The sequence below is a fragment of the Bacillus rossius genome, chromosome 8 (genome assembly GCF_032445375.1).
Source record: "Bacillus rossius redtenbacheri isolate Brsri chromosome 8, Brsri_v3, whole genome shotgun sequence".
NCBI classification, from domain to species: Eukaryota; Metazoa; Arthropoda; class Insecta; order Phasmatodea; family Bacillidae; genus Bacillus; species Bacillus rossius.
In genome coordinates, this window is record NC_086336.1 from 66,155,004 (window position 1) to 66,166,614 (window position 11,611).

Here is an 11,611-nt window from a genome sequence, read left to right on the forward strand (position 1 = left end):
GGGAATATGTTATGTATACAGTATCACTTGCAGTACCACATAATAAACACATGCAAACCCAGAAAATCAAAATTACATTTAAATTACTATTAATATAGCATGAAATAAAGTAAAGATGAAAAATAGTCAATATTATCATTATTATTTCAAATGAGACAAAATCTTTACTTTGACTGTTCAAGGATACAAACACACAGTTTCATACAATGTATGTTAAGGCTCTCCATCCGAAAAATTATGTTTATATTATCGAACTCCGTTTGCAGTGCTACTTTCTATGTAACACCAAAACTTCAACTTTGCTATCGATTCGTATCAAAGTTGAAAAGTCAAAGCCCATAGAAACCAACACCTACTTCTAACTTACAATTGGTCGGTTTAATGTAATATTTAAATGTACTGTGAATATTAAGATTTGAGTATAGTGTAATAAATTGCTTCCATATTCTAGGGTGCCAATTAACCTTCATAAACTGATTATCTCTGACCTGTCCAGCCAAATCTACCATGAAATATAAATATTAACTTTGTTAGATCTATATTTATAACGACTATCTGGCCAGGTTTCATTACAAACATATGAATTCAAATTTTCCTGCACCATAGTGATAGTCGATCAGCAAGATCTTAACCCATAAATAGAGTCCCGATTTTATGGTGTTATTTTTTGATCAATTTTGTTTTAAAAATATGATATTTCGGTGTTATTGGTTTTATTTTTAGTAAAAGTTAAAAACCATCATTTATTTACAAAACTAAATAAAACCAGTGTTTTATAACTTACAAGAAACAGCAATATACAACAATACTCAATACAAAAACAGCAACTCAAAAAGATGTATTTTAAAATGTGTGAAAACTCTATGGCTAGACGCTAGAGTACTGTTTCAGTGTCGCAAAGTACTAGCATCCTTATTGGAACATGCTCCGAGATTTTTTCCGCCTAATCTAGGTTTCACGTCTTTGCATTGTATGTATCTATGGACTCTATGAAGTGAAGAATCAAAACAAAACAGGACATTGTACATATAACCTGTATTTCATTTTCTAGTGGTCTAGAATGGAATTCAAAACATGCCGAGTTGATTCCAGCCATAATGATGCTACGGAAACCAGAAATTTATGTTAAATAAATAATAATAGCTAGTGAAAGTTGCCTATTTTCGTGTTTTTCGGTGTTTTGTCACACGTTAATGTGTTTTTCGATGTTATTTAGTTTTATCGCGATTCACCATATAATCGGGACTCTACCCATAAATGATTATTTACATAACCTTTTTAAGATTATACTAATATATAATTTGATAATCCGATTTCCATCGGTGGAGATTAGCCAGTTTCAGTTAGTGATATGAGTGAGTAGGTTAATAGATATACGTATATCATATAATTAAGTCAAACAATATTATCCTGACTAAGCTCAGTGTGAGTAAAGCAAGTGCAATAATCTATTTCTCTCTAGGGTACTCTAATAGGCTTTTAGTTAGTACAGAAATGAACTGAAGATTGATACTAAAATTGATCAAAGCATTCAACAAGACAATTTAAGTTAGTTCAAGACAAGTAAATATTAATTAATATGGGAAGGAATAATATCAATGTGTGGAAATGGAATTTGGAATATCGCAAAATTACATAAACACTTTCGAAGTAAACATTTACATGCACAATACACTAACTTGAGTGTACATACCGTTCGATGATACATAAAATTGGACAATAAATTAATCAAAGGATATATCGATGATTTTGTTCGATGCTGTTCAAACGTCACGTACACGAAGATGCGTCGCAGTACAAGCTGAGTTGAAACAGCTGCAGCACGATGGAAGAAAGTGGAATCGTCAGCAGCAGTCCTCGTCGGGCGTGTTCTTTGCATTGCAGACTGGTTCCAGATGATCGCGGCGACTTCTCTTCAATGACATTTGTAGTACCATCTCTTGTAGAACGCAGTTTAATTGGTGTAATTCAAAGTTTATCACCTCCTTCTCGAAGTTCCCCGTCGAATTTGAATTAAAAGTCTTTGTAGCTCAACTCCTTAAAGCATAGATAGATGACTAACTTCAACATAACTTGAGTTCCAGCTAGTTTCATCTCTCACATCGTAGCAAACTATGATTGTATTTCACAATTTCTTGATGTGCATTTATCTTTAATTACGTAGTCAGTACTTTTGAATAATATTTCATTACATTACCTCAATGTCTTGGTAATAGTAATTCATTTTCCTTACACTTCTGATATCATAAAACCTTATACCATTAATAAAATTTTCTTACAATAAAGAATTCCAATCAACAGATTGTCTGTTTACTTTACATCATAAAGTCAAAGCACTATTGCATAGAGCAATTAATATAAATGTTATTTACGAAGAATTATCATTTATGGTTGGGAGAAACAAAATAAAATATTCAATTATGTGAGATGTAATATCATAATATTAACTTATGAAATTTATGTAAAATGTACGAGTTATATGAGCTACCCTCAAATACATAGCAATAATTCATGATTAATGGATTGATCTCTGAGCTACGTGCATTAACACTAGGAAGCACAATCACCACACTCACGTGCTGTAGGATACTCGGGATCGGTCGGTAGAGATGCTGCAGGACCACACAGCATCCAGGCGTGTCGGCTGGAGCAGTGCAGGATGAGCTGAAGCTACGACAGCCGCTCGTCCAGTCGCTGAGGACTGGCAAGAACTGGGAGACGTGTGGAGTGAGTGTGTCCGTGTGTGCTGTAAGCTTGGGGACTCCACAGGCGACCGTGTCCCAGCACGACAACCTCCTTGCCGTGCTCCTGGAAGTGTCGTACAGAAGTAGCTCGCGCTTCAGGTACTACCAGTGGTGTGACGATGTTTCAGCAGGTGCATATGTATGAATTAAAAAGATACATAAAACTTCATTAGAAATATTTTTTTAAATATATGGCAATTATTTTGCAAACTTTCACACACTAGATATTCCTGACACTTCAAGTTTATGACCATTATCCACACAGAATAACAAAGATTGTTTGTCTAAATACGGTAGGTAATTGTGGAATAATTAAAATATCCGAAAAAAATTTAATTGTTTTTAATCCAACATTTCTAAAACAGGTTCTTATAAAACTGACATCATTGCAATTACAAAAGCAACATTTTAAATATTTTATACATTTGCACCTGAAAGGTATAGACCTCTTGCAGAAGTTTTTTTTTTTAAATTATAAATAAAATCATTTCATTTATACTTTCTAGTAAATAATGTTAACACAATATAATAAATTAGGAATTCTGTACAGCAACAGCTGAAGGCAAATAGCGAACTGTAGGGTAATAAACATACAACATACTAACTCATGTTAGTAAATTCTTATGTATGTTAGTGTGCGACTGTGGTCTTTGTATTACCTTATTTACCGGCAGAAGGGTCGCACCTTTAAAAAAAGGGGGGGGGGGGATCATTTTCACCGTAAGTCACCCCCTGCATGTGGGTCGTAGCACCATGCATCTGTCTTCGCTAGAGTTCCCTGGATACAAGTGAAGTGTCCTTATCTCAGCTTATCGGCACGCAAGAAACAGAACTGGCGTTGACCCTCGGCTCTCCTGTGGGACGGTGTGTGACGGTCCACTCCCCCCTCCCCTCATATTTACGATCCAGCCAACTCCCGTACTTCCTAACAAGACAAAGGAGAAGACTGCTATTTTCATACCCTCACACCCTCGTTTCCCTTTCCTCCAGTGTATTTCATTTTTTTACCCATCCCTTTGCCGGGAGAGAGAAGAGGCGGCAAACTACTCTGTCAGTTCCGTGTATAAAATCTAGCATGCAGTTTACCGAGGAACATAAAAAGTTCACTTACAACCACCAGCAGTGGCTGCAGGTTTTTGTCAAGGTATGTTGAAAACGTGGGAAATTTCATTGGAAAACAATAATGACTGGGAAAAGTTGTGTCATGAACGCCTGTCAAGATACACACGTTAATTGTGTGGGTGCCAGTTCACGGGACATTTGTCAACACTGCTGCATGGCCTCACGCACACACTCGCTCCTCTCTGGCTGGGTCATTTTTAGATTCCCCCCCCCTCCCTCCACGCTCACTTGCCGGCGCCGCGACCGGTCAGTGGCAGACACGGCACTGTACAGTAACTGTGCTGTTCACGGAGCTTCTAGGCTGTGCGACTGCCGAGATGTTTTCATTAAACAATTCATACTTACCCGTGGAGTTGTATTTATTAAAAACCAACATAGGTTAGTTGCTTACACATATATTCAACCACACAATACAATATTTTTTAAACCCAAAATTTGCATGTGGGTTGCGGTACATTTTTTCACACTAAAAATCTGCATATAATATGCTACCAGACGCGGGTAATTACTGTATTGTTCTAAGAATATTAAAACAAAATTTACCAGTGCCAATACACCACAGGGAGTTAAATCTTAAAAAAAATTGAAAGATATTTTTCTGGAATCTCTTCATGTTCTTTGTCATATCAAACTTAGTTCAGTGATCAGAGTGCAACAAGCAATCAATAGGACACAATCAGTCCCACATAACGAAGACAGCCGTCGGGGCATGCCTCCACAAGAACCAGCGACAGTCAATGGCTCTGAACCAAGTTTGAGCTTCCACTCTTGAAACTGGCTCTATAATCACATCAAACATGATTGATGAATAAACTGTTAACTTCCCCCATCATCTAACTTAATTGGGGCTGCAGAATGCCAAAAACCTTTTGAACACTACAACAAAGCATTAATGAACATAAAAATTGCCAACACCAATGTTTTGAAAAATTTTAAAATAAAGGTATTTTATAAAAAAAAATATATATTAATACCTGAATAATTTGTACCTGAATGACATTTTTTTCATATATTTCACTATATAAACAATTTTGATGTATACATGCTATGTTCTATGGGTGAATACAATATTAAACTTCAGCTGTGCCATTTTTATGCCCAGTAAAGAAGATAAAAAGTTTAATTTGTATTTCTGTAAATGTATGAGCCTGACTATTATGATGACACTAACAAAAATAACACGGAGTACAAGTACGTTTGAAAATATAGTAAAACAGAGCTTGATTTACAAGCTGAATCAAGCCAGGCTTGGCTCAATTCTGGTTTTCAAACTTTGACCCATCTAAAATAAGATTCTTAGTTATCAGACTTAATCCAATTTGCAGATAAAACCTCAAAATCAGATGAACTAGTGTATTGACAAAAAATATTTATTTTGCTAAAGGTGTTCGCACCCTTATCACCATCACTAATGCATGGCGTGTCCCTTGTGTTCCGAGTGACGCCACTACGCGGGCCGGCTCAGGACGGACAGCACGCGTCGTGCCGTGGGAATGTACCTATCGCGACGACAGCCGGCCGCTCACAAGGCGGTGAAGCTGTACGCAGCGGTGAGCGTGTTGCCTATGACGGGAGTGACCGTGATGGTCTCCACCTCGGGCTGGGAGAAGCACTGGGCGGGGCCTGCCAGCTGGAAGGGGTAGCCCTCGCCGCCGTGCGACACGGGCGCCACGATGAACGTGGTCGGCTTGTCCTGGGGCGCCGCCCCCTCGGAGAACACCACGGGCAGCGACCGTATCTTCACGTCCACCTCCTCCCGGGGCGGGGCCGGCCCCTCAGAGTCCTCCGCGCTGTCCCCGGGCTCCCTGGCCGAGCCCTGCGCCCTGGGCTCCGCCTCCCCGCCCGCCTTGCCCGCACTCGGCTTGCTCGTCTCCACCTTGGCGAACTTGACGTGTGGGAACTGCTCCTTCATGAAGTGCCGAAACGTGGAGTAGCCCATCACCTTGATGGTGGGCTCGAACAGCTCGCAGTACTCCCGGTACGCGTTGTGGATGGTCTTGCGCGTCACTTCGGGGGGCAGGTACAAGGGAGGAGTCTTGGACACGGTCTTCTGCTTGTCTGCGGGCTGGTCGGCCGCCGGGAGCGCGCTTGCCGAGGTGTGCGTCTTGACGAAGTGCTTGAGGAACATGGTGGCGTGGCGGTATATGTCCAGGGAGAAGGTGTTGTGGGGCTTCTTGCCGTGGTTGCCGTGCACCCGGGGCACCACGCCGCGCGTCATCACGTGCTTCCTGATGCGCTTCAGGTGGTAGTGGGTGCAGTTCTCCAGGTACAGGAAGGCATCCAGACACACCCGCCGACCCTGGAACACGTATTGGGAGCGCAGGCGGCGACGCTCCTTGTGACGCACGGTCAGCTCGGGGTTGGTGAGCACGGCCATGGTGACTCCCATCAGGTACATGTCGTGCTCCTCCTTGGTGAGCTCCGCGATGTTGAGGCGGTGGCGGTACACGCTCTCCGGGTTCAGCCCCTTGAAGCAGTTCTGCTCCTGGCACTCGCAGCAACGAGCCAGACGCTCACGCACCTGCAGCACGTTGTCCTCCAGCTGGTTCATGTCCGCGTACGCCTCGCGCTCGCGCGGCGCTGGCTTCTTGGGCTCGCTCGCGCCCGCCTCGTCGCCGGACGAGCTGGAGCGCTTGCGGGCGCCACCCTCGTCCTCCGAGCAGTCGTCCCCCGTCATGGCCCCGAACAGGGAGTGGTGCAGCGTGACGGGCTGTGTGGCCCACTGCACGGCGCTCTGCCGCGCGTCCGTGCCGCTGGGCGCGCTGCTGCCCGCGCACGTCACCACCACCATCACCTGCCGCACAACACACACAACACGCTTCATAACTAGCCATGTCACAACTGGATATGCTTCAACTGAGAATTACATGTTTCAACATGTGAACAGAATTAGTTTTTTAGAAACACTACGAATGCTGCCATATCACAACCTCCTGCCGAACTGCTGTGACCGAGAGAAAGGTTGCAATATTGATTGTAGGAGGCCAGCCACTGCATCTGTGACCATCAACAGTGTGGTTCATGACTTGAAAAAATTTATCAGTTTCATCATTTAGGTGAATTATCATTTTCATTTTATACTTTTCACAATTTTGTTTTTACCTTTTTTCTATTCTCATAATATATTTAACTTTAAATTTCACACTACTTTTTTTATTTTATTCAGAATGATATCTAAGTTTTAAATGTTGGTACAGTGTTCACTTCAACATGTTACGTGCCTCAGATGCAAGGGGGGGGGGGGGGGGGAAATCCCCCCTCCTGATTATTCTGAAATCCTAAAACATCTGTCAGTCCACCAACAAAAGGAAAGAATTTGAAAGCAAACAGTGAACAAAGTGGTTTCTCCTTCCCCCAAATGAAATTCTGGATACACTTTTGCACAGTTGTGCTGGATTAGCCATTTTATATTTTTGCTGTTACTATAATTTAATGAGAATATCAAAGAAAAAATATCACTCAGTAAAATGAGTAATAAATAGCTCTACAGGAAGAAAATATTGGGATAAGCCAAAATGTTACAATTAAAAAAAATAAAGTCTGTTCATGCTGTACCCATGATTTAGATATCTTCACTTTTACACATAAACAACTAAGAAATAAAAAATTATATAGCAACTTTAGTCTTTTTTGTATTTCAACAAAAATATTTGTAATACTTTACCATATAAGGAACAGAGCTAAGACTGTATTTTCTCACATAATCTCTGCCATTGCACAATACACACTTCACACTGTGCTTTTAAACTGCTAACTTGACATTAAAGGTTACTGTCATGGCGACATATCCTGCGTTTGCACAATGGCCGGTAATGAATGTGATATGAATCACACCCCCACTAGGACTACCTGTGGGCTTGAATGGAGGTCTCACACAGGCTGCCAGGCGACGTAGCCCTCGTGTTTGCAGAGCTGTGTCGACAGGTACACTTCTCTCACAACTAGGTTCCACGTTAGTTCAAAATAAAAACTCGCCACAGCCACTTCATACCCCCCGATGTACAGCAGTTTTCTACAAATACCTTATGAACCAATTTCAGGACTATTTCAAAATTTTTGATAAAAACTTTTCTTATCACTATTATAGAACATAGCCGATACATTTTTACATATAATAAGATAAATTAAACACAATAAGAAACTGATCTAACTATTCGCTGGAATGTGCAAATTTTTATTTTACAAAGCTTAAATTTTTTAAAGATATTTTTTGCATGATTTAAGTGGATTGTCTACAACAATTTATACTTTACGTGTGACTATACATACACCAAATCAAGGTGTCAAAAAAGAAACTGTGAGCTAGCAAAAGCCTGCTGGAAATTAAAGTTCTTCATGCCCAGATCATTAATGACTGTTTATTGTGTGACTTTCGTGACTCGTCCTTCCTTAGTTCCGCTACTTTTGCGTGACTTTCGCAAGTTGTAGACATCCTGTACAGAACTACATCACATGTACAAATAAATAAAAGCACGAAAAAGGAACCTGATTGTGGTCTTTGGAGCTGTAGTTTGGCTTCTCGATCCTCTCGACAGACAGCAGCTTGTGGAGCACTTCGCTCGCTTCCTTCTCTGCCGCGTCCACCTGCTCCATCGGCTGCCAACATCACAATGTTACAAGCACAACAGGGTATTAACTTGCACGAATAAAACCTCATATAAATATTCCTTTTCTAAAACATTTTTCAAAGTAAATTATTATTATTAAAGATAAAGTTTGAAGGTGGTGGCCAATCCAAAAAAAAAAATCAGATATGCAATTTTTGGTTACTACCAAAGTTGCTTGCTTACCTCACAGTACGGCATCTTCAGACGCCTACTGGATTCAAAAAAAAAAACTATAGTGGGGAGGGAAATAAATTACAGAAAATTTTGGGGCAGAAATTGTAAAAAAGGAACAAATATAAATACAATAATCTTCAAGTACGTAACTTTCTAGTACCATTTTCAATTTATAAGCCACATATTTTGCCTTGACTTACAGCCCCCTCAGACATTCAGAGCTTTTGACACATGAAGCTTCACAAACACCACATTGGGTGCTTCTTTACTGTTCTCCGAACACTGCAAAGAGTTGAGCTTGGTTAGCAAATGATTTAACCAGCAAAGACTAAAGCCCGCCACACACGGTACAATATTCCTTACAATATTGTATGCTAGGTATCGTACTGGCTCTACTACTTGTTTCCTCACTCGAATTCAAACTGGATACTAGTAGCTGTACTAGCTGGGCTACTGGTTTTGCGTAATAGACTACGTCCTATTTTCGTTGCTTGCTGTGTTACAATATTTAATTAGTGGCTAATCAGAACTCACGAAAACAGCACGAGGGGTTGTTTACACTTTTAAGCGTGCATGTCATGATAAACATGGACGGAAATAAGTGGAATAGTGACCAACTCCTCGTTTTAATAAATGCATACAAAGAAGAGCCTTGTTTGTATGCAGTAAAAAATGTGAATTATCATAATAAAAATTTGTTGTGGAGAATATTCTCTTAACAAAACTAGTAAGGCAGCTAGAATCGTGTGCAGCAGAAACTTGTAGCGCACCTAGTGTTTCAGCTTGTAGCCTACACAGTACAGAAACCAGTAAGCATTCTAGTAAGCAAACTAGTAGAAAATATTGTACCGTGTGCGGTGAGCTTAATTTGTATCCTTGCCCAAGTTGTTTCTTACATGTTTGTTGCAAACCTGTGCCACTTGCTCTCAGTGCTGGAGGAATGGGGCTTGACAGGGAGACAGTGGCTGTAGCTAGAGCTGAGGGGAGCAGGTACAGAGGCCACCAAGACTGCGAGAGGGTGAAGCCTTGTGTACAAACTGCCAAACCAGGTTACAATTTGAATGTATATAGGCTTAGTAAAAACTTCTGTTTTAAATGTTTACCTCAGTTTCTTAACTTCTTACTATAGATTAGGGTCTTTTTTTTTTTTTCCATATAATTTGAAAATACTACATTGGGTCCATGTAAACTGACTACTTCACGGCTTGTGTTCTACCGTGAAGACCCCGCGGAATGTATTACATAAGCCAATAAACCACGATTGAAGATTCACCCATTTACCTGCAGCATTTAAAATTTTAACTTTATTATTCCCACCAACAACAGATACAACAGTGTTCACTCATGTCCCTCCCTTAGCGGTCCGGGAAGCGTTGCATATTTTCATTTATTTTTAATTAGAATTTAAAATGGGCTCTTTACAACGAAATTTGAGAGGCAGCACCTGGAAATAACATTTTCCATTATTCTTACCATTTTAATAATAATATACAAAGAATACGTGCTAAAAACTAGCCATTCTAACCCTGTTTTATTTTAATTTATAACAATTACCCCCTTCTTAGGACGGTAACAAGTTTCCTACAATAATGAACCTTATCGCGAGCTCAAAAGGTTGAAAATGGCATCTCGCACCTCCGACACACTTTCGTTCAATTTTCGACCGTATGTACGTAAACCAATCATCATTTACCTTCAGACGAAACTGCTACACTTCAGTTCAAACGAAATATTAAAACACAAAAAAATTTATGCACACATACTAACATTTATTAATATTCAGAAAATTAAAACGAAAACTACTTTGCAGCAAAATACTTCTTTAATATCTCCAACATCCAATAACAAAACCTATGTAACCGTCAATGAAACAAAACGAACAAGCTCAAAGAATTAAATTATTATTGAGTCACATTTATTATTGGTAGGTAAATACAAACATTTTAAATATGTAAATAATAAAATCAATTAATAAGTCTAACTGAAATTTTATTTTTAATTATTATTGGTATTCTGCTAATACAAAATAGTAACACGAAGTCGTAATATTTAGGACAACCTGTACGATAGTTTGCCCGCTAATTAAATTTTTTATTTAAAAGTCTATACCTGTACGAAGGTACCTATAAATCAGCTCTATCGGTACCAATAGCCATAGTGTGCGAAAAAAATTTATGTTTGTGATATACTCCATGAAAAAAATACATTGGAGGGCCTCAGGGTTCCTGTGACAACCTTTACGCTGGTTCGCAAACCTAAATTTATTTTGTATTGATAGTTCACACATGTTTGAAGGTCACCATGTAACAGCTCTATCGTTATGTTTGCACATTTTGTTGTAAAAATATAAATACTCGGTTGGAAATTGCTGTAGTTGCGTGAAATGACTTAGGCTGTTTTTGTCCCAAGCTCTCTGTCCAGGCGACCGGATGGAGTTAACTGGTGACTGAGGTGAAGGAGCTGGAAGGGGTGCAGCGCAGAGCGGCTAGGTGGGTGATGGGAATGTGGAGAAGGAGGGAGGGGCAGGATGGGAAACTGCATAGCCCAACGGAAATGATTAAGGAGTTGGGGTGGGAAACGTTACAGAGGAGAAGAATAGTGGAAAGGTTGGTCAGGATGTTCAAGGTGCTGAAGGGGGAAGGGGGATGGGGGCAATTGGGAAGCAAAGTACATAGAGGGGAGTACAGAGGACGAAGAGACCACAGATGTAAGCTCCAGAGGGTGTGGAGGCGGACAGAGAGAGGGCGGAACACCTTCCTGGTGAGGACGGGGAGGGAGTGGAATGGGCTGGGGGAGGAAATGGTGGAGGTCAGGGATGGGAGGGAGCTGAGGAGAAAGCTGATGGAGGGGGGGGGGGGGAGAGGGGAGTGAGTGGGAGTTCTTGCCACCGGGTGAAAGCCCAATTGCAGGTTAATAATAATAATAATAATAATAAAAAAAACCTATGCTCAGTGAATGTCTCAT

At 40.4% G+C, this 11,611-nt stretch overlaps 1 protein-coding gene across 3 annotated transcripts; it reads right to left on the reverse strand.

The window, feature by feature from the left end:
- Positions 1-88: 88 nt before the first annotated feature.
- Positions 89-10,517, reverse strand: LOC134535135 (uncharacterized). 3 transcript variants are annotated; one of them, XR_010075581.1, is made up of 5 exons: positions 10,341-10,495; positions 8,352-8,462; positions 5,366-6,660; positions 2,577-2,808; positions 89-2,037 (listed from the first exon to the last, which is right to left on the reverse strand). XR_010075581.1 is itself a non-coding variant. In XM_063374084.1 (4 exons), exons 2-3 carry the CDS (start codon positions 8,457-8,459, stop codon positions 5,389-5,391), a joined length of 1,380 nt encoding a protein of 459 aa, XP_063230154.1. In that variant the 5' UTR covers positions 8,460-8,462; positions 10,341-10,495; the 3' UTR covers positions 89-2,808; positions 5,366-5,388. The 3 variants fall into 3 exon arrangements, 2 of the variants coding, with proteins under 2 accessions (XP_063230154.1, XP_063230153.1); XM_063374084.1 differs by having other exon boundaries at positions 89-2,808; XM_063374083.1 differs by lacking the exons at positions 89-2,037; positions 2,577-2,808 and having other exon boundaries at positions 4,246-6,660; positions 10,341-10,517.
- Positions 10,518-11,611: the final 1,094 nt, after the last annotated feature.